We start from the raw sequence: 27,555 nt of genomic DNA, 5'->3' as shown, positions 1-27,555 counted from the left end.
CCACAGATGAATGCAGCCGTTACATCCTTGGGCAAGACACTTAACCCACCTTGTCCCCTGTATCTGTGTACAGTGGTGTGTGAATGTGTTTGACCATTTACCATAATATCCTTTTCTCTCTCCCAGGGTAAAGACGAGCCTTTGGGCCGCTGCACCTGCCCCCCGGTGGTGAAGCTGAACCCAGCTGTGGCTGTGGCTCCAAAGCTGCTGTGGTTTCCAGTGGTGAAGAAGGGACGGAGCTCTGGAGAGGTCCTGGTGGCTGCAGAGCTCCTACTCAAAGACTCGGTACAGGATTGTAGATATTTTGTTCTGATGGTCTGGTCCTGTTTTAGTCTTGGTCTAAGTCCAAGTTTAGTTACAAGTTTAGTGTTAAATTTGCATGCTATTTGTTGTTACAAGAAAAAAGGTCTGCAGTAGTGATGTTTCAGCCCTTCATCATAGTGTTGTTGCATAACTGTGATGGAAAGTAATTAAGATGCTAGGAATGGTGGTTGTTTTGCAGTTATCTCAAGGGTACATATTACGGAATTTTCTTATCTCTGTTATAATGTTGTTTCCTCAACACAAGCATACCTGGAGTTGTGTTTTCTTTCATTCACACATGTTTAACACACAAACTCTGCATATTTAGGATGATTTCTTCTCTCAAAGACACCTATTCCACCTTGTCCATCATGTGTCATGTGTCCCTTTGTTTTTAAACTCCTTACACCTTCACTTGAATCATTTGGATAATTTCAGCCCTGGAATTGCCGATCTCTACTGAACAAAATTTAAATAGTAGCAATTAACTTGAAAACTACCGATACATGATATCACAAAGTGTAACAGAGCAGTTTGAGTTTTGGAGATGTAGTAACTATGAATTATTTTGCAAACACGTGTGAATGAAATAAAACACAACTACAGCTATCTTTTTGAGGAACAACAACTTTATAGTATTGCTTAAAACTCACAAGAGTCAGTTTTGTGTAATATAAAATATTCTCTTGTTTTTAAAAAACTATAACTTTCAGGAACAGTGTTTTTAAAGGTGCATTATGTAACTTTTCTGGTGGAGGGTCCGTCATATGCTTTTCTCCATGGAGATGTTATTGCTTTGTCTGGAATGTTTCACAGTATGGCATTTTTGTACCTTCATTGAGACTAACACTCACAGTCAGAATGCCTGTTTTTCCAGATATTTTGGAGCTATAAAACAACTTGTAAGGGAATACATGTAAGGTAGAACTGTTTAATGTCATACTGTGGAACATTCCAGGCAAAGCAATGACATCTCCATAGAAACAAACAGGTGACAGACCCCTCTCCAGAAAAGCAATAACACATAATGAAGATCTTTCCTGTTCATTGTAGACAAATGACAGCAATATGCCTCTGGTTCCTGCCCGTCGGGGGGAGTCGCTGTATATGGTTCCACAGGGGATCAGACCTGTGGTGCAGCTCACCGCCATCGAGGTACAGTTAAAGATGTTTTAGAAATAATTAGACAAAACCAAGTTGTGATATGGTTTTTACTAGCTGGGTATCAGTTGACATCACAACACAACACATTTGTTTTGGGTTTATTAAGTTCTATTGTTCTGTGTTGTAAGGTCTTGACTTGGGGTTTGAGGAACATGAAGACCTACCAGCTGGCCACAGTCTCTTCTCCCAGTCTGGTAGTGGAGTGTGGAGGTGAAATTGTACAAACTGCTGTTATCAAGAACTTCAAGAAGAACCCAAACTTTCCTGGATCAGTGTTGATGCTAAAAGTGGTATGTGTGTTTGGATTTTTTTCATTACATCATTTATAACTTGCAACAAAATCTTCCAGCTCTAAGGTGGTCCTTTCTCATATACTGTATAAAGAAGTGGATTAAGGGAGTGGGACGTCATACATGGTGTTCGGCTCCAGTCAAATGAAGCTTTTCGAGGCTTGGAGCAAATTTGGAGCAGTTTTTCATATTAGGAATAGGAATTTATCTACCAATTGCCAATTTACTCTAAACTAAAGGTAAAAAGTAGATGAGTATAGTAAAGTACAGTATTTTGAACTTGGGAGATATAGACAGCAATAAGAAAAAGGTTAATCAAACATGTGAATGAAACAAAACACAACTCCAGGTATGTTTTTAACAACATTCTAACATGGCTTAATGCTCACTAGAGTCAGAAAGAAAAAAGTATTACATCTCCATGGACACAAGAAGGCCCTTCACCAAAAAAGTTCCATAGAAAACCTTAAATTAATCTTTGGCACATGTGGAAATACAAGCGTTTGAATAGGATTACAACTTTGCTTTCCCATGCTTTATAAGATAATGGTTTGAGATCTTGTTATATTTTTGTCCCCTGCTAGCTCCTGCCCAAAGAAGACATGTACACTCCGCCCATCGTGCTGAAAGTCATAGATCACCGTCCGTTTGGTAGGAAACCTGTTGTCGGTCAGTGCACTATTGACTGCCTGGAGGATTTCCGCTGTGACCCCCACCGTGTCAACAATGAAGTCATGGCAGCTCGAGGTACAAAGCAAACAAGACTACATATTTTATAGTAGTTATTGAATTACTGTGTATTTTTTGCAGTGGCTATGATAGCTGCTTCCCGTGGAGATGTCCTTATTAACATTGAAGAGAGTCCTATTGTGAAAACTGAGGTAAATAATACTGCGTTCATGTGGTCCTCAGAAACTCTGGATTCACCATCAATAAAACCACTGAGACCACTTATTAAGACGAGTCAAAAGATCTAACCAGTAGGCTAAGAGTTGTTGTTGCTACAAGCCTTCAAAACATTATGCTATTTGTTTAGTTTTGCTAGTTAAAGGTGCATTGTGTAACTTTTCTGGTGGTAGAGATTTTAATTCTTGGAAGTAATGTTTAACAGTATGGTATTAAACCTTTATTTTCATGGAGACAAATCAGACAAAGCTACAATTTCTGAGAGGCGACTCTAATTGAATAAATGTAAAATAGAGCTGTTTAATGTCATAGTGTGGAACATTCCAGGCAGAGTAATGACATATCTATAGAAACAAGCAAGTGATGGACCCCCAAACAAAAATTTACATAGTGCACCTTGAAATAACAAAACTGAGAACTTGACCAAAAGCATAAAACCACAAGAATAATATGTGTTCTTAATAATCAATTTTTTCTTTTTTTATAGCTTCAAAAAGAAAAGGTAAGAGTTTTATTAGATATAAGAATAACAGAGGGGACCTATGATGATTACCTATGATTATTTTGACACAGGAGGAAGAGACAGTGGATTGGTGGAGTAAGTTCTTTGCCTCAGTTGGACAGCAGGAAAAATGTGGGCCCTATCTTAAGAAAGGATATGATTCTCTGCAGGTAAGGACATGTCCAAACAGGGCAGTGTGGTATCTGACTTACATTAAACCAAACTGAAAAACTTCACCTGAATTGACATCATGGAAGAGAATGCTATTGAATATTATTGTAATTATTGTGTATTTCCAATTGATACTTAACAGCGATATCACATTGGGGGTGTTCTACATGTATCTATAATGGTGGGATGTTTACGAGTTACCATGGCGACACAATGCACATATTAGGAAACACTGACAAAAAATTTAAAGACAGTCTGAAAATTCAAGAAAAAAACACAAGTTTGTGTAAAGATAGATAGATAATACTTAATATAATAATACTTAGTGCTGTGCTGTTGGTGCTGTGGAATATTCCAGGCAAAGCAAAGCAACAACACCCTCCAACAGTTACACTACCAGTCCAAATTTTACATTTATGTAAATTTATATTTACATGATTATTTACATTGTAGATTCTCACTGAAGGCATCAAAACATGAACAACACATATGGAATATAGCAAACAGCAAAAAGTGATGTCATGAAGCGGTAGTTTTCAAATTGACAGCTATGTTTTACATTTTGGTTAGTAGAGACTGGCAATTCCAGGACTGCACATTTCCAAATGATGAGTGCTTTCTGTATTGCCACATGACATCACACAGTGGGACAGAGTGTTTTATGTTTGAGAACACAGCCTAAATAAGTAGGATTTGTGTATTAAACATGTGAATAAAACAAAACACAGCTCCAGGTATGTCTTTGATGAGGAAACACTATTATAACATAGATTAGAAAATATCATAATATGGGCCCATTAAGCAAGTAGTATATGCCACATATAGAATATAAATAAAAAGTAGCACACTCTATTATGATTGAAGCAGTGACTTTTAAATATAAACATGAAATCACAAATATATTAACCTTCAAATATCTGTTCTGAACTTTCTGTGGCTCCAGGTGTATGACCGCGAGCTGGAGGAAGTGGCCGAGTTTCAGAATCTCACCGATTTCTGTACCACTTTCAAACTACAACGAGGCAAAACTGACGATGAAGAGGAGGATCCATCTGTGGTTGGAGAATTTAAGGTAAGTTTACAATTTAAAGTCCCCATGTTACACTATTTTCTGATCTAAGTTATAATGTTGTTTCCCCATCACAGACATATCCAGAGATGTGTTTTGTTTCATTCATATCTTTAACACACAAAGCCTGTATATTTAGGTTGAGTTCTTCTCTCAAACAAGAAACACTCTTTTCCGCCTTGTGGTGTCATGTGGTAATACAGGGAGTTCTCCACTGTGTTTTTAAACGCCATACACGTTCACTAGAGTCATTTGAATGATTTCAGCCCTGGAATTACCCACCTCTACTGAACAAAAGGTAAAAGGCAGCTGTTAACTTAAGAGCTATCTCTTCATGACATCGCAAGGTGGTTGTGAGCTTTGGAGATGTAGACAGATTATTAATGCAGTATTACTCAAACATGTGTGAGGTAACAGCATTATAACATGGCCTAAAGCTCACAAGAATTCATTTTGTGGAACGATAAGACCTTTAAAAGATGCTATAACCAGGAGTTTTTGACTAGAGCTTAGCATGTGTGGTCCTTTCAGTTCTTTTAGTGTGCTTTGTCTGCCCTCTGGTGGACAATAAGGATCAGTAGTAATAGTACTGTAGTGTAGTACCACTGGACAAAGAGTTACGTAGAGCCCCATTCAAAAGACAACATAATTATACATATGTATTTTTAGATGCAATCCTTGACCATTTTAGAATTTGTAAATATTTTAAAATATGTATTATACCAGGTAGTAAAGTAAGCATTTCTATAATTTCCATTCTTGAATGTAAACGATAAAGCAAGTCTTCTTAAAAGTGCTAAATGTCACATATATATATATGTATATATATAATATATATAAATATATATATATATAAAAAAAAAAAAAAAAATGTGTTTCTCACCTTCCACGGTGGTAGGTCTCTCTCACCCTCATTCAGCTCGGGTCCTCTACCAGAGGCCTGGGAGCTTGAGAGTTCTGCGCAGTATCTTTGCTGTTCCCAGTACTGCACTTTTCTGGACTGAGATGTCCATTGTTTTTCCTGGTATCTGTTCCATTATCTCTTCCAGTTTGGGGGTTACAGCCCCGAGTGCTCCGATCACCACAGGCACCACTGATGCCTTTACTTTCCAGGCTCTCTCCAGCTCTTCCTTGAGCCCCTGGTATTTCTCTAGCTTCTCGTGTTCCTTTTTCCTGATATTACCATCGCTTGGTATTGCGATGTCCACCACCATAATATATATATATATATATTACACAAAATTGACTCTTGTGAGCCTTAAGCCACACATGTTTGAGTAATCTTTTATTATTAGTCTGTCTACATCTCCAAAGCTCAGAATGCTCTGTTCCATCTTGTGATGTCATGAAGCACTAATCTTCAAGTTAACAGCTACATTTTACCTTTTGTTTAGTAGAAATTGGTAATTCCTGGGCTGAAATCATCCAAATTATTATAGTGAAAGAATATGGAGTTTAAAACACAGTGGAGCATTTCCTGTATTACGACATGACATCACATGGTGGAACAAATTTTTCTTTTTGAGAGAAAGAACTGAGCTGAAGAACTCAGATATGCAGGGTAAGTGTGTTAAACATGTGTGAATGAAACAAATCACTACTTTAGAAATGTTTTCGATTAGGAAACTATATTATAACTCTGATGAGAAAATAGCTTAATATTTGCCAAATCTACAACAGTTCAGTAATTGCTCTAAATTAAGATGTAAGGATATTACATTGTCTTTGTTGTACTACAGGGCTCCTTCAAGATCTACCCTCTCCCTGATGACCCCAGGGTGCCCTCTCCTCCTCGCCAGTTCCGAGAACTTCCTGAAAGTTCTCCTCAAGAATGCCTGGTCAGAATCTACGTGGTCCGCTGCACAGACCTACAGCCCAAAGACACCAACGGCATGGTGGGTTTAACCTAGACTGTATAGAAGAAGTAGATAGTAAAGAAGTGGACTAACACTACACTACACTGGAGTGTGACTCCAGCTCCAGTCAAATGAAGCTCACTGAGGCTGAAAATAAAAACACTGGAATCATATGGTTACATTTTCAGACCAAAATGATGAGCCTGACAATGGGGCAATGTTTTGTCAGTATAAAGTGAATTGGAGCCAGAGTCGATGGAGCTGGAAGGGGTTCCATGCTCACTTCCTATATGGAACTGCGGGTTTTAGCGTTTAGCGTTTTAGCATTGTCCATTTATGTATACAATCTATGGTTTAATATCTTCAGTTAAAGGTGCACAACATAACTTTTTGCATGGATTGAAGGTCACCTACTTGTCTCCATGGTGATATTATTGCTTTGCCTACATGTATGTAAGGCATTAAATATAAATCTTCACCAGCTTGTCTTTATAGAGATTTTTTTGCTTTTCCTAGATAGAACATTGCATATTATAGCATTAAATGTATCTGTCTCCATGGGATCAAGCAGCTATGTTGATAACATCAGCTGTAAAGTATCAATAACATTTCCAACAGAAAAGTGACAAAGTGCGCCTTCAATTTATAATGTACAGTATATAGATTAATATTATATCCTATACTTGTTTATTAGCTATCCATATTTGTATTTCAGTGTGATCCATACCTAAAGATAAGTTTGGGCAGGAAAACAGTGGATGACAGAGATCACTACAAACCAAACACGCTTAATCCTGAGTTTGGGAGGTGAGCTGTAGTTCATATATTCACTTAAAATGCTACAAAAACACTATACTATGCTATTTTGAATAACTCTAAAAATAAACTTTTCAATTAGGATGATCGAGATGTCCTGCTTTCTGCCACAAGATAAGGACCTGAAGATTGCTGTTTATGACTTTGACTTACTGAGCAGAGATGAAAAAGTCGGTGAAACTGTTATAGATTTAGAAAACCGGCTTCTGTCACGGTTTCGGCCTTCCTGTGGTCTGCCTGAAACCTACTGTATGTGAGTATATCAAGACCTGAGCCTATTTATGTCAAATGTTCTTAAAGAGTGAGTATTATACAAAATCAACGTTTTGAAGCGTTCTCCCATATTTTAACATCATAAACATGCCTTAAGAGTTTTAGATGACATCCATGCACATTTCAAACCCTCTTTATAGTTAGCAGTAAGATTCTGTCAAATTTTCAGTTTATAAGCCTACGTCACCCATGCTCCAACATGACAATTTTCCATAAATATAAAAACATGATTCAAAACAATACACTCAAACTTCACAAACCTGATGCGATGTGCACTATTCCATTAGAGGGATGATTTTTGCTAATTTTGTAATACTCCTTCTTCTAATCAAAGTTCATTGATTTGGGATTCAAATGGTAACACATTTTCTACCTTATCCAATTTCAATTTCAGCTCGGGAGTCAATCAATGGAGAGACCAGCTGAAGCCGTCTCAGATTCTCCAGAATGTGGCAAAGATAAGAGGGGTGACTGCTCCCACTGTAGACGCAGATGGGACATCAATGACCTTTGCTGGAGCACACTATACCCTGCAAGAGTTTGGTGAGCTGTTTCACTTCGATACCATGATTATTTATGTTATATTACATGTATTTCTGCTTATTTATACAGAATACTTTGGGGCATTAAAATCAGTGTCAAGCATTTTAGGAATAAAAAACTACTTCATGTCAATAAGAATAAAATATATGAATACTTTATACATTTTATATATAGTGTTATTTACCTCATTATTGTGATTTCCTGTCATTTGTGGTGAGTTTTGTAGTTTATAAAAGCAAAATCCATCCAAAGTCCATGAACTATAGTTATAGTTGAGACAAAATATGTGTAGAATGATTATGTAACCTGTCATAGGCATTTTAATTAATTTCTCTGTACACATGGCCTATTGCAGTCAGTTCTATTTTGTCATTTTCTTTTACAGAGGCCAACACTGTTATCCACTCCCATCTGGGGCCACCAAGAGAAAGACTTGCCCTTCATGTGCTCAGACAACAGGGCTTAGTGCCAGAGCATGTGGAAACTAGGAACCTGCACAGCTCTCACCAACCCAACCTCTCACAGGTACAAAAACATAAGTATACACAAAAAACCCTGAATTAAATTTAATAAAAGTCTAATATATATATATATATTTTATTTACAGGGTAAAATACAGATGTGGGTGGACATATTTCCTAAAAGTCTTGGTTTGCCAGGGCCTCCTTTTGACATCACGCCACGCAAAGCCAAAAAGTAATACACACTCATGATATATTTATTCAAACATAACTCACTCGGTGAAACAATTAACCTAACAACTTCTAAATCTGAAAACAGATATTATTTGCGCGCTGTGATTTGGAACACCACTGAGGTCATTCTGGATGAAACTAGCATCACAGGAGAAAACATGAGCGACATCTATGTTAAAGGGTAATACTCATTTACATATCTTATTAACACTATAGTTTTATGTTAATACTTTGTTTTTTATAGTTTTATGTTAATACTTTGCAGGGGAAGTACAGATGCCCTCAACAGCTGTACTCTGTAAGCTGTTGAGGGCAGGTCAGATTTTTGTGGTGGAATTTACGTTTTTTGTCAGATTGCAGATTTGTTGACCTGGTTTATGGTTAACATCTCTGTAACTACTGTCCACATAAAACAAAAACTAGCACAAAGTTCAAATATACAACAGCGAAATACATTTTAGCTTCAGAAAACTGTGCCATTATAATATGGTTCGTGGAGCTGATCACTAACAAATAATGATAAGGTTCAACATTTGTGGATCATATGTTTGGATATTCTTTTAAAAAAAATCTCCCAAAGAGTTATATAAAGTGCTGATCTTTTCCTCAAATTCTAGACACAACTGATCATGCTGAGGGTGTTCTACATGTTTCTTTATGGTGGAATCAATGTTCAGCTGTTACCCTTTAGACCAAGTGCACACACTTTCAAACACTGTCAAAAAGTTTTAATATTGTCTGAAAACTCAAGAAATAACACTAAATGGATTTAAACAACAGATTTTCAGGAGCCTGTGATCAATATGAGTGTTCATGGCCCTGTTTAGCTGTTTGATTTTTAACTAAATGGTGAGTGTAAGTGTAAAGGGTAGAGCTGTTTAATGTCATCCTGTAGAACATTCCAGGCAGAGCAATGACATATCCATAGAAACAAGCAGGTGACAGACCCCCCACCAAAACGTTATATAGTGTACCTGTGAACTTAATGCTGTTCTGGTATAGTTGGATGCCAGGGATGGAGGACGACAAGCAGAAGACAGATGTCCACTATAGGTCCTTGGACGGTGATGGCAACTTTAACTGGAGATTCGTCTTTGGGTTCGATTATCTCCCCGCAGAACAGCTATGTGTGGTGTCAAGAAAAGTAAGCGTTGCCATGCTGACAACTGTGTGTAAATCAGTTTGATCCTAAAAGTTGTATTGTGTTTTATTTTGTAGGAGCACTTTTGGAATCTTGACAAAACGGAATTCAGAATCCCACCTAAACTCACTGTTCAAATTTGGGACAATGACAAATTCTCTCTGGATGACTACTTGGGTAATGATACTGTATGATTCGTTATTTTAACTTGTGGTCTACATTCACTCTCAACTAAAGTAAATTTAATTTTTTTTATTTTTATTTTTGTTTTGTTCAATTTGCTCTCTTCCCTTATAACAGCTATCAGAAAATGTTATATATTTTTCTATATTTGTGTATTTACGTATTTATGTATATGTACAACAGAATAAGTTTCATATTCATATGGTGGGTAGAGTAGCCAAAAAATGTACTCAAGTAATTGTAATGTTACTTCAAAATAATATTACTCAAGTAGATGTAGTGGATCAAAAACTACTACTCAAGTTAGAGTCACTTAAAGACTGTTAATGCAAAAAAAATCTGGTATTTTCAAAGGATATACATAAAGATGAGAAAAACTAAATTATATCTGAGCAGTGTAAGAAACACAAATATTCAAATCATTTCATATCAACATAATGCTTTTGTCACTTGTAAACTTAGTACTGTTGCTTCAATAAAATATTACTCAAGTATGAGTAATGCTGCTAGAAACGTACCCTGAAAAGTATTATTTCTTTAAAAATGTACTCAAATAAAGGTAAATGAGTAAATGTAACAGAGTAATTATATTTTTCTAGATTATTTCCAATTCACCTTCAGTGACTCGCCTTTTAATTAAATCTTTGAATGCCATATATTTTCTTTAATACTTTTATTTTTAACTTTTCCTATATTTTCCATAGGTTCCATTGAGTTGGATCTTCTAAATCTAATCCCACCATCCAAAACTCCAGAAAAATGCAGTCTTCACATGTTGCCTGGAGGAAAGGCTACTTCTGTTTCCACCCCAAACTCTCTATTCTCCCAAAAGTCTGTGCGTGGCTGGTGGCCCTGTACCATCGAGCAGGATGGAAAACTTTCTCTTGGAGTATGTTTATAACAATACAATGCTGTAGTAAATGTACAGTTCATAATAAAAAGATTGTATTTCTTCAGGGTAAAGTAGAGATGACTTTGGAGATAGTGGAAGAGAAGGAAATGATGGAAAGACCAGCTGGGAAAGGTAGAGATGAGCCCAACATGAATCCCAGACTAGAGTCACCCAAGTAAGAGCCATTCAATGTTATTTCAACTATTACAGCTACTATTACGAGAACTGGTGCTACCATTTTAACTGCTACTGGTACTACTACTACTACTACTACTACTACTACTACTACTACTACTACTACTACTACTACTACTACTACTACCACTACTACTATTACTACTACTCAGTCTAGTATTACTACTGCTACCCCTGATAATACTATGACTGGTCTTACTTCAACCTACTATCACTGCTACTATTAGTACTACGATATGACTACAGTCACTTCTGCTGTTGCTACTATTACTACTAGTACTATTATACTACTACTCTGCAGCTGCTGCTACTACCAGTACTAACAGACTGATTCAAATGTCAGAGTAACATGATATTGTTATTGACCTTTATGTATGACACTATTTCATTTTGCAGTCGTCCAGACACATCCTTCTTCTGGTTTACCAGCCCTTGCAAGACCATGAGGTTTATAGTGTGGCGGCGTTTCAAATGGGTTTTCATCATAGGAGTTATCCTTCTGCTGGTGATCCTGTTCCTAGGGATCCTGTTCTACTCCCTACCTGTAAATAACTATTATATTAAATGGCCTAAATAATTATTTTTCTTAAACGTAATTCTAACCTATCTCTTTATGTTCACAGAATTACATCTCCATGAAGATTGTAAAACCTTTCTCTTAAAAAAAACAAACCCAAAAATATATGTAATATGACTTCAGAAATCTGCCAGCAACTATAGTCTTTACCACTGGATGCTTTTAACAACTTTATACTTTACCAAATCAGTATTTAGCTTGTCAATGTAACATTAGCACTTTCATTATTTTTCTATGTATGTTGTTGTTTTAATAATGAATACAATAAATTATGTAAACAATGTATTTGGTATATATTTATTATCAAAAAGCTATGTTTTATTTAACATATGTTACTATTTAATATTTATACAATTAGCACTGTCATTTTACTCTTTACTGTCTCTTTAAATGGGACACGACTATAAACGACTTTACGGCTGCGTTGCCTGGATACGAACACTTGGTCCCGCCTCTTCTCAGTAAAGCGCTGATCTGATTGGCTAGGGGATTCCCCGTACTGTACTGCAGCTGCAAACCAGATGGAAGTAAAGCAATAACAGAACGGTGGAAAATGCGGCGTTATCCTGTCTGTAGAAATAACGGATTATAATAAAACATGTCAAATACTCCCCAAGAAGTCTCACAGTGAGCGGTATGCTTGTAAGTCCACATCTTTCTCCCTGCGGGCTGAGTGTAGATGTTTTGTGGATAAGCTAGCTACCCAACGCTAACCTTTACATCCAAATATGCTAGCTACAGATGACTGTTCTTGAAACCTCCTGTCCTGGACCTCCTGTCCTGGACCACAGATTGTGAAACCTTTTATACGGCCAGTTTATTCATTTGACATGGCGAACAGCGTAAAGTAAATTGCAGAATTGCAATGTTCAAAGCTATTTACAGTAGCTAGCTTATTGTTTACAAGAATTTCTGAGTGACATAATGATAAAGAGACCCTATGTTACTGCGTTAGCATAAAATATAGCCTTTTCCATTCTTTTACTGTGACGTACATATTTGTTTTTTACAACGTCTACGTTAACTAGATGCATTTCTCTTTATGTAGAAACCTGTAGAAACCCATAGAAAACATCTTTGATTAGTCAATAAAGAAGAAAGGATGGATCCTCACACAAGGTGAGCACGTGTATTTATAGATTTAAAAAACAAAAGCAAAACATATATTATGGATACATGCTATTGTTGTAAGCTCTGCTGTTATCACTGACCGGAATATAACAGTTGTTTCTATTTCAGTGTCACCGCTGACGCCAAAACAGACATTGTAAACCATACAATCCCAAACACAAGCCTAACAGTTGTAAAAGAGGGACTCATGGACTCTCCAAATGACTTGGTAACAGCTTGCGTACAGAATGATGTAGCATGTGGTCATTCTCAGTCTTGCAGCAGAAGTCAGACTTGTCCTAAAGGACAGAGAGCAACAAGTGCCAGTTCACCTGTGCCCCAGCCTGGTGCCAGCAGCTGCTCTGTGGGCCACTCACCAAACCCCAAACTCACCTTGTGTCTTAGTAGTAGTCCTTTAAAAGGTGTGAGAACGCCTAATGATGTGGAGATGCTGAGTCCAGACAGCCCGGGGTGTAGAACCCTGCACAGCTCCACAGATGGGCCTCATGCAGGCAGTGCTTGTTCAGACGGGTCTGAGTGTCCAAGTTTAGCCAAAGAAAGAGAAGGCCTTGTTTCAATGGGAACAGACCAGTCACAGATACCAGTGCACACTGGATCAACTGGGTCAGCTCAATTCCTATGCCAGGCAGACAGGTTTGTATAAATCAGTTTCACTTTTTGCACCAGAGAAACAAAACAAAACAAACCTGATTTGAATTAGATTCTCTTGTGATTGTTTAGTATAGCCTTTGCTCTGCATAATATGGACCGAGGATGGCAGGGGACTCCTATAGATGAGCTGAACAGAATGCCTCAGTGCGCTCCTCCTCTGTCTCACCTGAAGGTAGTGCCCAACCACACCATCACCATCAGGGTAAGCATGCATGCCTTATATGTAAATATATGAGCTATTTTTAGTTTGCATTGCTATTGCTATTGCAATTATTCTCGTGAATGTACATGGAGTTAAAAAACAAACAAACTGTGGAGCACTTTCTGTATTACCACAGTGTGCTTGAGAGAAGAACACGGCCTAATACAGGGTTTGTGTGTTAAACATGTATTATAACCAGGGCCGGGCACGTTAACGCGTTAACTTTGCGTTAACTAAATAAGTCATTAACGCCGACAATTATTTTAACGCCGTTAACGCAGTTTTTATTATTTATTTATTTATTTTATTGTAAACGTCTGTTTCTCACTGGCTTTTATTTTGAAAAAGTCCACCGCGAGCGTTTCTTTAAGTTTTACGTCTTTTCGTTACACTTTTTTCACTTTTTTCTGACCACGTGAGATGCAACGTGCCCAAGCCTCCACGAGCCGCGGGCCCGGCCGAGGGTTCGGCCGCAGGCTCCGACTACCGTCGCGGCTCCGGCCGCGAGTTCGGCTGCGGGCTCCGGCCGCGAGTTCGGCCGCGGGCTCCGACTCCGGCCGCGGTCTCAGCCGCGGGTTCAGCCGCGGGCACCGGCTCTGGACCAGCTGTGCGCGCTGAGCTGAGCTTGTTTCTTTAGTTCAGTGTTGGAGTAACTGATTTACCCAGATACCATTGGAAGAAAAAATGTGATTGGTCCATTTCCATTCCATTATATTAACCCTTTGTTTCCTAAGAAATATCAGTCCAAGTTTATAACACTGATCTAGAAATTATTACTAGTGTATTGTTTATTACTCACAGCATAAAAAATATTCAATAAATATATTAGTAGTACAAACGTCCATTAAATATTTTTTCTTGAGCCTTCCCTGAATACCTTGAAGGCTCTGAGGATTCCCCTGTGAAAGAAATGCTGTTTGCACAACAGATGTATGTCTCTTTCATTTACATTTTCAATAAAAGAGCACTATACGCTACTTTTTAATTCATTAATTGGTTTTGTGTATAACATGCGATTAATCGCGATTAATCGTGATTAAAAAAAAAATATTTTTGCCCAGCCCTAATTATAACATTAAAAAAAATTTGCGTAAAATAAGCCCTTTGAATTAGTTTCATGTTTCATAAGCCCTTACTACCACCATTATATTGCATTTCATTTTTGCACTTTTGCTCTTTGTACAGACAGATCTGCTTAAAGAAGGTGAACTTCCTGTCCCTTTCCCCACCAAGTTCAAGGACAGCTGGGACGACGTGTCTGTGAAGATGCCCTGCTCCGACAAAAACCTGTTTCCTATGGAGACTGAGGTTGGAACTATACTGAATACTATGCTGAGTTTGATCATTTGATGCATGAAACATTAGACAGTGAGTATTGTGTTGTTGTTACAGGATGGAGGAGGAGTCCAGAGCCGATGGGAGCTGATTCACACTGCCCTGCGTGGAGGGTTCAAAAGCAGCCTAGATGTGAGGGTAAGTGGAACAAAGTACTGCTTATTTTCCCTTATTTTCTTTGCACATGTTGAGGCAGAAGTTTGTATTAGGGTGTAAATACAGTACACATTGTTTTCATTTGCAAATGCAGCTTGATGCTCAATAGTAAAAATAATAGAATACACACCTCTCTATAAGGTCCTTTATTACACAAAATTAACTAATGAAAAAAAACATACCCACAGTTGTGTTTTGTTTTCAGTGTTTGTGTGTTTAACAATGAAAAAAACCCACAACTGCTGGTATGTTGTGATGAAGAAACAACATTATAACATACATCAGAAAATAGCGTAGTATAGGCAGGTGTTTCTTCAAGGACAGTGCCTGCTCAGTCCTTGTTTGGCCTATGCCATGAGAGCTATAATACTCCCTACAATGGAATCATAGTCTTGACTAGAATGGACAAAGGTTACTCAGACTATTTCATTTTATCCTACAATGAAGAGCTAGACTAAACTCAACCTAACAAACACAATAAGACCCTCTATTCCAGTCTCTACTGAACAAAAGGTAAAAGGTAATAGTTGTTAACTTGAAAACTTTTTGAGTTTTGGACTAATAATCCAGGGTTACTCAATGTGTGAATAAAACAAAACACAACTCCAAGTATGTTTTTGATGAGGTAGCAACATTATAATAGGGCTTAACTATCACAAGAGTAAATTTTGCGTGATATAGGACATTTTAAACTGTGGAACATTATATTTTTATCTGGGAGTATTCTACCTTTCTAGTTAGATAGATAGGTTATTTTTGTTTTGCCTGTTTTGGTTTACAGGCTGTTTATACCCCAGATATTAAAAGCCAAAGCCAAATACTTGAGGCCTGTACCTGCTGTGAAAATTGCCATTCATTATGCAACTAATAATCTGTAAACTAAATTTGAACAGAAAACTTAAAAAGTGAAAAACAATAGTAACCAATATTTGAACTGTTTTGAAATCTGACATCCAAAACTAATTCCATAAATAAACACTAGATGGCAGGGTTTGCACAAAACTTAGAAAACGTTCACCGTCTGGTTGAAGTTTTTCAATTGACATCCGTGTTATGACTTGTGTATATATCATTTGAGTATATATTTTTTATTTAAATGTCTTTTTGTACTCTCCTAGGATGCCATTCTGAGATACAACACGGCCCATGCAAAGAAATGGGACTTCACTGCCCTGAACCTGCTCTGTACTGAGGTAAGTGAGATGGGAGTGATGTACTATGTAGATTAATTTTAGGTCACATTTAAACCTTATGACTCTTTTATTCCAAACAAATTTACACACAGCTTGTTCTATAGTTCATTTTATATATTGTTTTATACTTTATGATATTATTTATTTTATTATTTATATGATATTATTATATTCTTGAACCAGGAAGAAAAAATTAGCTTTGACTCGAATGTTCCAAAGTATTAAGTAATCTGTTTTGCTCAGCCTTTATTTATTCACAAATGTTTTAATTGCTCAAAAATGCCTTTAAAAATATGCATTCTTATTGTGAGTATTCTTGCCTCTCACTGATCTAACCTGTAACTTGACTTGGTGGCATTATCTTCTTGTCTCTGTTGAGATATGTTTTTGAACATTCTCCGTGGAGATGATCAGGTGACATACTGTCCAATAGCTAATCCATCTTTAAAAAAAACAAAACAAAACAAAACATTTTTGAACCAATTTTGCTATGTAAAATAACATTGTTGATCATTTTCTTATTATTGTGTTTTACTTATTATTAATATATTGTGTGAATTTATATTAATATAAGTGTGAAAAAAATAGGATGCTACTATTTTATGAGATTTTGAAAAGTCTCAGAAAACTGACCGAAGAAGAGCATATACATAATATCATATAATCTTTTCCAAATCGTGCCTTTCCCATCAAAACCGTACTTCCATAGATGTCTAAAATGCTTTATCAGTGCTTAGCCCCTCCCCCTCACAGCGACGCTTCTCCTCCTTTCTGGTTTTGCCTGTGGATCTCAGAGGAACCCACTTGTACCTCACAGTTAGCGCAGCCTGGAGCATGGAGACAGCAGCTGGTGCTATGAACCTGGGGAGTGCGTTTCCTGTGACTGTCTCTCTCCAGCGCCGCATCATCTGACAGTTTAGGCTGGTAATTACCTGTTGGCTCAGGTATTTCTCCCAAGTGGCGTCGTTATTCATCACATTGTGTCAAAATATTTATCCGAACATAATGCCTTACTGAGGACACTTTCCCTTAGAGACGCCACGTTGTTTGTCTCTATATTACTTTGCAAATTGAAGTGGTGTGTTACAATGGGAAAGCAGAGTGTAGAGCAATTAATTGAATGTATTTAATTAATTATGTTTTTTAATGATCGAGATTTAGAAAAATTGCAAAATTGTGAAGTTGGGGATTATTATGAAATAAGTTTACTGTTGACTTTGTACTTGCAATGCAGGGTTATTATGCAATTGCAAGCACATATCTATACAAATGTAATTGAAGGCAGTTTACAATGTCTTAATAATAGATATTACTAGTCTATGGTCTTATACTTGTTCTGATAATGCTCAAGATCATTCTGAAGCTATTCTCTACTTTCTGTGCTAGTTTGAATATAGACTAGTTTATGATTTTCGATATTTTTGACAACCCTTGTTCCTTTCACTATTCTGCACATTTGGCACAGTTTTCTCTTATTTCATTTTGCTTTTCTCACACTTACAGTTTGCCTGAGATTGCTTGGAATTAAAGAGTTTTTTTTTTTATAATAATAAGACAAATTGGCCTCTCTCTGGTGTAAAACAATATCTCAGTGTGGGGAAGGGAGCCGGCTTGATCAATAGCCCTGTGCCTGTTTTTATGGCTTTATCCAATTTAATTAAAAGGAGCACTTGAAATCCATAAAGATGCTAAGTACTGCCAGCAACAAAGTCACCCTCCGTCACACAGAGGCTAATTCCATCTGCTGCTCCTAAGTGCCCATTCACTTAGTGCGTCTGAGCTGCATTCCTGCTACCCCCTTTTACGTTGCTATAGAAACATTTTAGATTCTTAAACTGGATAAGGACCAAATATGACTTTTCCATTTAGATAAGTACTGCAATTATTGGGATGAATTGTCTTACTTGTTGTGACTCATTTTAGAGGGTGATTCGGTTCATTATCTCTAATTTTGTTTTGATTGCAATGTTATTACTTAAAGGGCCAATATTACGGTATTTTCTGATCTATGTTATAATGTTGTCTCCTCATCAAAAACATACCTGGAGTTGTGTTTTGGTTTCACATATTTAATCTGTGTTCTACTCTCAAACTGAAAACACTCCGTTCCACCTTGTGATGTTGTGTGATAATACCAGAAGTGTTCCACAGTGTTTTTAAACTCCATACACCTTCACTAGAATAGTTTACATTTGTAACAGAGCATTTTAGGTTTTGGAGATGTAGACTGACTAATCATACAGGAAAGCTATACATGTGTGAATGAAACAAAACACAACTCCTGATATGTTGGATGAGGTAACAACATTCTAAAATGGGTTAAAGCTCACGGGAGTACAATTTTGCTTAATATTTAATTGTGATACCTCTATCAGTATGGGGCAGTGGTGTAGGGAGTCCAGTGGATTGCCCAATGTCCCAGAGATTGGCAGTTTGATTTCTACTCTGACCCAGTCCACACTGTTGTTTTGTTCATGTGCAAGAGACCACATAACCCCTCATATTGTTATTACATTGTACTGGTACGATATATAATAGAAGTTCTATTTTCCAGTGTTTTGTGCTGATATTTGTTTCTAAGCTGCCCCAAACTCTGCAAGACATTTTGTATTTGTGCTCAGTACATCAGATGTCTGTTTAAACAAATTATTGAGATAAAACAATGTGTCTAAATAGGTAGCTATTCATCATCAAATTGTATTTTATCTCAGAAATTATTTTTAAGAAACTTTATAAACTTATTAAGTGTACATGTGACCAAATTGAAAGACTTTTGGATCTGGAACTGTCTCCCTGATTTCAGATAGGCGTAACTGATAGGTGGATTAACCAATTGGAGTGTTCTGTTTGGGTAAAAACAAACATGGAGGCTTATGTTACAAAACGGGAAAAAAATAGCACAGTGAAACACCAAGAAACAGCACAGATTTCTGAAGAATCAATAATCGAAGCACCAAACTTTTATTTATCTCAGGTTTGATTTTGTTATGTATTTTATGTAGAATTTTGAAGAGGAGATATTTTCCCTGTTTGAGAGGCATGTGATGTTAATTAGCGGCATCAGCAAGACAAATATCAGTTATTGGTATAGCCCAACAAAGTAAATTTGGTCTTCAGATAATTTATTTGATTGGAATTATTTCATTCGTTTTTCAGACCAAGGGTTAGTTTGTTTTCATACATGACAATTTCGACTACTCACAGCTGCCTTCCTCACATGGTCACATGATATGCTGTCTTCCACCGGTAGGATAAATTTTAAATCAACTGACCAGACACATCACGGAAAAATAATATGACCAGTATGAGGAAGAAGAAACTGTCAAGTATGAAAATTGCCATGCATGAAAACAAACTAAACATTGGTTTGTAAACAGAATCTAATAAAATAAATCTGTGTCTGTATCAGACCATTCCTACCTAGCTTCACGTTGTAAAATTCAACAGTTTTCTTTCCCTTTACATGGGTCGACCAACAATGCTTGATTAAATATGCAGTAGAATTTGTGTAGCTTCGGCCGGGTGATTGACAGGCACTTCGACGAGTAATGGCTGCAGGTAAAAAAAAAGAGTTAGCCAAATTAGAGCGTGTCTATAAATTGTCTTAGTGATGCTGTGGCTGCTCAAATGAAACTGTCAGAGTGTCACTGTCTCTGATGAATGTGTGAGGTACAAGCCAGAGCCAGGCCAGTGAGCTGCACCTGCCGAGGCGACAGGCGACACCTGCCGAGGCAACAGGCGGCACCCAGCAGGTGGCACAATATGCAGTCTTTAATCATTATTTTAACTCATTAAACTGGGATTGTAACAGTCCAGGACATTTAGTAAATGAATCATGAAAATAGTAATGAAAGCATGTACAGTATGTATAACTAAAAGTTTAACAGTCAAAATCATATTTAATAAACTAATTAGAGTCTATTTTAGTTTCTTATGTGCAGACCTGTGTTTGTTATGTTCTTGTATTAGCCCCTGCTTACACACACACACTGATAAATTTAACATACAAACCGCACGCTTCTCTCTATCCAGCTGCTTAAGCAATTCAAACAGCGCGGATCATCTTTCTCTCCTCAACCATCCCCATCCCCAACCTCCTCCATTACTCCTCCAGGACTACTTTATGGTGTCTGGTAGCTCATTACTTCTGACAGCTTTTAGTCAGTCCCGCTCCCTGCAATATAACTTCCCCCTATAGACGGATCTCCCACCAAAGACTGCCTGTTTTAAACCAAGCGCTCCCTTCCCCTCTTTCTCTCTGTCCACCAAAAACTCCCTGTTTTAACCCAAGTGCTTCTCTCCCCTCTCTTTCTCTCTGTCCACCAAAAACTCCCTTTTTTAAACCAAGCGCTCCCATCCCGTCTCTTTCTCTCTCTGTCCAACAGACTCCTTGTTTTAAACCAAGTGGTCCTCTCCCCCCCCCCCTCTCTCTTCTCTCTCTCTCTCTCTCTGTCTGTCTCTCTGTTCTCTCTCTCTCTCTCTCTCTCTCTCTCTCTGTTCTCTCTCTCTCAGTTCTCTCCCTCACTTCCCCCCCCCGTCTCTCTCTCAATCTTGCTCTCTGTGTCCCGCTCTCTCTGTCTTGCTCTCTTTGTCTCTCTCTGGCTCCTCTCTTTCTCTTGTTGTCTTTCTCTCTCTATCTGTCTGTCTCTCTGCTCTTTCTCTCTGTCTGTCTCTCTCTCTTTTCTCTCTCTCTGTCCCCCTGTCTCTCTCTCTCTGTCTCTCTCTTTCTGTCTGTCTCTCTCTCCTTCTCCCCTCTCTTTTTTTCCCTTTCCCTCTCTCTGTCCCTCTCTCTCTTTCTCTCTCTGCCTGTCTCTGTGTCTCTCCCACTCTCTCTCGCTCTCTCTCTCTCTACCTCTTTCTTTTTCTCTGTCTCTCTCTGTCTTCACAATTGGTCATTTGCATTTTTGTCCGCAGGAAAAAGTGCGTTTAATCAGACCAGGCTCCTCTGCTTACTTTGATAGAATACGGAGCCTGATTGATAGCACTGACATTCGAAGCCAATACACTCATAAGTAATTGCGCTGTAAATCTGCAGCTATGAAAGTATAACTGGATGTTTATTTTGGAGGGAATTGCAGATGGATGCTGAGGTAAGCTATAGGGTGAAGTATGGACAGTATGGACCAGGCGAGAGATGGGAGATTCATGAATGTTGTTTATACGAGCGCAATTCTGCTGAGCAACTTTACGGTTATTCATTTACTTTTTTACTTTTTTTTTTTCCAATTAAAGTCTTGTCCGCAGAGTATTTCATCTAATAAACAGACTAAAATGCAAAATTATATTTTGTTACTTGTCCTTATTGGTGGCAATTCCAGAGAAAAAGATGCTTCTTTATTAGAGATGCACCGGTCCAGCTTTTTCCGAAACTGATTCCGATACTATAGCTGTAAATATCAGTTAATACCAGTGCAGAAAATGAAATTCATTAATTTCCTTTAAACAAATATAAAATAAGACAAAAATGCTCCAAAAGTGTTGTGTAGCTTTAATTTATCTCTCAAGTAACCACAGAACTTAGGATTAATAAAAGTTCAAACATTATGAGGCTTATTGGCCAACTATGACCAGCAAATAGTCATCAATTTATATGTTCAACAAGGATATCGACCGAACCGGTATTTGGCCAGCTAAATGTCAGTATCTGCCTCAACATTCATTATTAGTATTGGATCGGTGCCTCCCTAGTCCTTACTGAAAGTGGATTCGCCTCTCCACAGACCTGACTTGTAACTTCCTGAAAGTGGGCTGAACAAAACTTTTTTACCCATATTATTTTGATAATCTACTGCACAAATAGCACCGTAGCCTGTGAAAAACATGTTTGCTCTTGTTAGATCATGTTCTTAAAGACGGTATATTATGCAAAATCATTTTTCATAAGCTTTCTCCCACAATGGTATAATTTATAAAATATGGTAATACATTGTTTTAGCATTTTAAAAACAATAAAAGGTAACATGGTTATCTAAATATGTTATGTGCTAGCAGTTAATACCCCTTAGAAGTCAAATACCTCCTCTTTAACCTGGAATGTGCCACAGTATGGCTATAACTTCTTGGGTTCTTTTTAAAGACAATGCAGTAAAGTGTGTTTACCTTGTTGACATGTTTCGGCTGCTAGCTGCAAGCCATCTTCAGAACTGTCACCGGTGTTGGTGGTGACGTGTCGTATATCAGCTGTTGTTGGCGACGGGAGGCGTGGTCAGTCTGAGTGACCTGCCAGGTCCATCAGGCTGACCACGCCTACAGGAAGTAACAACAGCTGATATACGACACGTCACCACCAACACCGGTGACAGTTCTGAAGATGGCTTGCAGCTAGCAGCCGAAACATGTCAACAAGGTAAACACACTTTACTGCATTGTCTTTAAAAAGAACCCAAGAAGTTAAAGTATATAAGAAGACAAAATGAACATCTTTTGCTTAGTATGGCTATAAGTTGCATGTGATAGGCTTCTGGTATTGGAGGGCCTTTCTGAAATAAACCTAATATTTATGGTGAGTGTAAAATGCTTGTTGAGTTGTCTTATTGAATCATGTGAGAGTGAAGTTGATTGAATTTGATAGTAACTTGTGTTATTTATGGCCAACTTGAAATTATGGTATGACCCCTTCACCTATTGATCCTGGTAGAGAATTTTTATCTTAGGCTGGGCATGTTTTTGTAATCAATAAGCTTAGAGCATTACCTACCGTCACATAACATCATTTGTCAACAAAAGAAATAATATTGTTTAATTTTTTTTCTTTCTTTTTTTTTTTTTTTCTTTAAAGGTCTTATATTACACAAAGTGGAGTTGTGTTTTGTTTCATTCACACATCTTTGAGTAATCCTTTATTATTGGTCTGTCTACATTTCCAAAGCTCAAAATGATCTGTTCCACCTTGTAGTATCATCCTGTGGTAGTTTTCAAGTTAACAGCTATAACTTTTACCTTTTAATTCAGTGCAGATGTATGGAGTTTATGGAGTTTAGTGGATCACTTCCTGTATTACCACATGACATCACAAGGCGGAACAGAGTGTTTTCCGCTTGAGACAAGAACAGGGTTTGTGTGTTAGACACGTGTGAATAAAACAAAACACAACTTACAACACGTATGTTTGTGATGAGGAAACAACATTATAACATAGATTAGAATGTAGTTTAATATGGGCCATTTAATAGTATTCATATTTATACACTTCTCTTGTTCATTTTTGTCAGTGTCAGTTGGTCTTATCCTCTTACTATACAAATGTGTTTACTGTATGTCTTTGTTTCAGTATCTGGAGCACAGTGAGGCTCAGCACCTGTTGGAGGTGGTGCTGCCTGCCATGGTGGACTTGGCCCTCAGCGCTCCACGTCTCTGCACAATGGTACGTACGGATCAGTCCTCTGTAAAATGTGTATCTGGATCTGCATAAGATGAGATATGATTTTTTGTTTCATCTGCTTTAAATCCAAAGTAGTATAGTATACTCATCATTTTTATTATTGCCTTTAGTTTTAACACTATTGCACTTTGTAACGTTTCAGGGGTCCGTCATCTGCTTGTTTATATGGATGGATATGTCATTGCTCTGCCTGGAATGTTCCACAATATGACATTTAACAGCTCTACCTTATATTTATTAAATTACAGGTGGTTCTGTAGGTCAAAAATACCTTGAAAACAGGTATTCTGACTGTGAGTAGGATTTCCTCTCCACAGATTTTTTATCACAGAACATGCTTGTACAGATCTAAACTACAGGGTTAACAGTTATTATGCAGAATAAGGCAGGATATTTTGTTGTCTGTGGAGGAAATTATGGCACTTTAAATACTGCAGCCTTTGCTATTAGCTAATTGCATCCATTCAAATTTAAGGTTTATTATTTATAGGTGCTCTGTGTAAGTATTCTGGTGAAGGGTCTGTCAAATGCTTTTCTCCATGGAGATGTTATTGGATTGTCAGCTTGGATGTTTCACAGTGTGGCTGTAAACCTTTCTATCATCATGGAGACCAAACCAGACCAAATTACAGGTCAGATCTCTGGAGACGCAACCACGCTCAGAGTCAGAATGCCTGTATTCTAGGGATTTTTGAGCTATCAATCTATCTGTAATTTAATAAATTCAAGGTAGATGTGTTTAATGTCAAATTTTGAAACATTCAAAACAGAGAAATGACATCTCCATAGAAACAAAAAGGTGACTGACCCCAAGCGAAAAGATACCTAATGCATCTTTAATCTTGCAGCCCTATTTCCATGTTAAAGATAAACTGAAAGGATTCGGTCTGGACTTTAAAAAAACGTTGCATATGAACCACAAAACCCTCACTCCACACTCACTTTTACTTGGAAATGTCATACGAGGAGAAAGTGAACTTGGCATCTAAGCGGTTATTGAAGATTAAATGGTAGCTGTAGTACAGGATAAGCTCATGACTCACTCCCAGGATGTAATGAATAGGGCTTTTTGGTCCGCATCACAAATTGCTTCATTATATAATAGGGCTGAGGGAGCAGAGGTCTGTCTCCTGCCCAGTCATCCATTTTATGTGCTATGCTTGTGCACTTTGGGAGATTCGGCCAAGATTTCTCATTCATGGTTTTACCTATATATAACTAGTTTTGAAATACAACATACATGGGAAAGGATGGCTGATTTCTTGCCCAAAATAGCTCGTTGATCTAAGTCACAGATCCTTAAATGCCAAGTCCATTCGTCTTTATTTTAGATCGGCAATCACTCATACTAAATACTGTTGGAAGTCCTTCATGTTTGGCATTTGTCTAATCTGCTTATCAATATCAAAATTCAATTCCCACAAGAAGAAAACCTGATTTTGTAAGCCTGGCTGAACTAAATCAATTTACTGAGAAAGCTGAAAAAAGTTGACTCTTTTCATTCTGAGGAGAAGATCTTTTTAGTGACTGTTCAGAGCAGGAAAAAAAAACAAACATTGTAGACCAAAATAGCCATGCAAAATTAAATTAAAGCTAGTAATAATTTTAAGTTGCAAAACATGGAACGCTCAGTTGTATTTGTTAAATACTTAAATTTAAAAGTTTTATTGTACTGTTTTCAATCGTAAAAATGCCTGAAGGCGCTGTACCGTTTTAAACTATTTGCAGCGGCCCAAAGTTATTCCTCACTTACCTTGTGAATTCTAAGTATCCAAGTTAGTCATCATTATGAGTTGCTCAGAGACTCTCTCTGTCTGAGACCAATGCAGAATTGTGACAACACTTAGCATGCTAACCACACACTTCCTGATTATTGAACAATAAAATGGTTTCTAATTGGTGCACACAGCACGCAGCAGACATATTTTGACTTCAAGAACTTCAAGAGATACAATATATCTGCACTGGAGCAAGACACATTTTTCTCAAATTAATGGAAGAAAATCTGGTACAGGGCCTTTAAATACAGATTTATATTCCTTATATGCAGTGTTGGGAAGGTTACTTTTAAAATGTAATCCCCTACAGATTACAGATTACACACCCCAAAATGTAGTTTGTAACATAATCCATTAAATTACTTAAAGTGAGTAACGTAATCTGATTACTTTGGATTACTTGATATTGTCATGTTTTTTTAAACGACATGAATGTAGCAACCACATCCTGAAAATTCTTGTTTGTTGTCTTCAAATTGTCTGAGCCCAAGTCTCCATGAATAAGCAACTGTTTGCTGTAGAGAAACAAAGACCACGATATCTTAATATAAGAGGTTTTGTCTGTTAAAAGACAGAAACAAGATCAGTCTTTCCTTCACCATATTAAAAAATATTATTGTCAGAGAATTATTTTTATTATTTTTTATATGAGATCACCTTAAATTATGTCAACCTACTGTTAGGTGTCATGTTGTTTAGACCTGGTTTAGTCCTGGTTTAGTCCTGATTTTTAGACCTGGTTTACTCCTGATTTTAGACCTGGTTTAGACCAGGTCTAGATCAGGTCTTTAGTTCTGGTTTAGTCGTGGTTTACTCCTAGTTTAAACCTGGTTCAGTCCTGCTTTAGTCCTAGTTTAGTCCTGGTTTAGTCCTGGGTTAGTTCTGGTTTAGTCCTGGTGTTAGTTCTGGTTTAGAGGCGCACAGGAGGAAGTGAGGTTTACGCGAGAAAACACAGTCCACACGCGGCGCACGAGACGGCGGTGTCCGCGCTGTAACTACGGAAGGAAACGTGGTCCGCGGGTTCTCAGGTTGATGACGATGATGAAGGTGTGTGTTTGTGTGTGTTTGTGTGTGTGTCCCCTCATGTGGCAGGTCACTATAGGACAGTAGTGCAGATATTATGAGTCTATGCCGGTTGTTTTCACCAGTGCCAGTAGCTCCGGTTTCACATTTAAGTTGTAGGCGATTTTATATTTGTTTTTGTTTTTTTATATATATCTCACATCGGGAGAAGAATTTCCAAGACACAAATAGGTTTTTACCAATGCACTGCTGCTTCCACTGTGTGACTGACACCGCCAACTTTAATCATGACGTTTACATCGCTCTTATTGTCGCGTTCTGTTTGGGTTTCCGGCAATGAGTGGAATTACCGAAATAAAAAAATAAATAAATGGGATGTAGCACAAAATGTGAAAACAGGAAAATACCGCCTTGTAATCCACTTATTTCAGCAAAGTAACTGTAATCCAATTACCACTCATTGAAGCAGTAACTGTAACGGAATACAGTTACTCATAATTTGTACTCTGATTACGTAACGGCGGTACATGTAATCCGTTACTCCCCAACACTGCTTATATGTCATCATATAATCTCACTTAATTACTCACTTCACCACTGGTTTAGAATACCACAATGTATAAAACTAACATCATGTTAGGAACATTAGCTTTAGCATCTAATTGTATATGATTATTATATGTTTTAGTGAAAAGAGTGGTCTTTACTTCGCCCTTTAAAGGGCTCATATTACGTTATTTTGATCTATGTTATAATGTTATGTCCTTTTTGTTTTGTTTTGTTTCATTCACACATGTTTAGTACATAAATCCTGCATATTTAGCCTGTGTTCTTCTCTCACTAAACACTTCCACCTTGTGATGTCATGTGATAATACAGGAAGTGCTCCACTGTGTTTTTACACTCCACACACCTTTAGTAGAATCATTTGCATAATTTCAGCCCTGGAATTGCCAATCACTACTGAAATAAAGGTAAAAGGTAATTGTAAACTTCATGACATCACAAGGTGAAACAGACAGAGCATTTTCAGCTTTGTAGATGTAGAATGATAATAAAGGATTATTCAAACATCTGTCAATGAAAAAAAACACAACTCCCACAAGAAAACATTTTGTGTAATATAGAA

The 27,555-nt window shown here is 37.4% G+C and overlaps 2 protein-coding genes across 5 annotated transcripts in view; both read left to right on the top strand.

The window, feature by feature from the left end:
- myofl (myoferlin like) overlaps positions 1–11,861 on the top strand; it is a 36,805-nt gene extending 24,944 nt beyond the window's left edge. Inside the window, 21 exon segments of the mRNA XM_055162403.1 lie at positions 127–285; positions 1,357–1,458; positions 1,596–1,757; positions 2,342–2,504; positions 2,568–2,638; positions 3,151–3,165; positions 3,237–3,335; positions 4,280–4,408; positions 6,145–6,300; positions 6,977–7,068; positions 7,160–7,330; positions 7,745–7,893; positions 8,279–8,418; positions 8,501–8,589; positions 8,674–8,769; positions 9,591–9,732; positions 9,807–9,906; positions 10,617–10,801; positions 10,870–10,979; positions 11,396–11,543; positions 11,623–11,861. Of these exon segments, the coding sequence (XP_055018378.1) occupies positions 127–285; positions 1,357–1,458; positions 1,596–1,757; positions 2,342–2,504; positions 2,568–2,638; positions 3,151–3,165; positions 3,237–3,335; positions 4,280–4,408; positions 6,145–6,300; positions 6,977–7,068; positions 7,160–7,330; positions 7,745–7,893; positions 8,279–8,418; positions 8,501–8,589; positions 8,674–8,769; positions 9,591–9,732; positions 9,807–9,906; positions 10,617–10,801; positions 10,870–10,979; positions 11,396–11,543; positions 11,623–11,661 (2,517 nt within the window). The 3' untranslated portion in view covers positions 11,662–11,861.
- A 204-nt stretch (positions 11,862–12,065) lies between these two features.
- Positions 12,066–27,555, top strand: part of parga (poly (ADP-ribose) glycohydrolase a) — a 51,126-nt gene continuing 35,636 nt past the window's right edge. The window contains exons 1-8 of one of the 4 annotated variants that reach the window (XM_020923698.2): positions 12,066–12,218; positions 12,625–12,695; positions 12,816–13,340; positions 13,428–13,560; positions 14,746–14,868; positions 14,953–15,033; positions 16,170–16,244; positions 23,515–23,607. In XM_020923698.2, coding sequence (XP_020779357.1) covers positions 12,679–12,695; positions 12,816–13,340; positions 13,428–13,560; positions 14,746–14,868; positions 14,953–15,033; positions 16,170–16,244; positions 23,515–23,607 — 1,047 coding nt within the window. In that variant the 5' untranslated portion in view covers positions 12,066–12,218; positions 12,625–12,678. Of the gene's footprint in view, positions 12,219–12,624; positions 12,696–12,800; positions 13,341–13,427; positions 13,561–14,745; positions 14,869–14,952; positions 15,034–16,169; positions 16,245–23,514; positions 23,608–27,555 lie in introns of all 4 variants that reach the window. The other 3 variants (XM_055162540.1, XM_055162541.1, XM_055162542.1) reach the window with 3 other exon arrangements.

Source organism: Boleophthalmus pectinirostris, unplaced genomic scaffold (genome assembly GCF_026225935.1).
Source record: "Boleophthalmus pectinirostris isolate CB_2022bp ecotype Guang Dong unplaced genomic scaffold, ASM2622593v1 HiC_scaffold_5, whole genome shotgun sequence".
NCBI lineage: Eukaryota > Metazoa > Chordata > Actinopteri > Gobiiformes > Gobiidae > Boleophthalmus > Boleophthalmus pectinirostris.
This window is presented reverse-complemented; position numbering and strand designations above follow the sequence as displayed.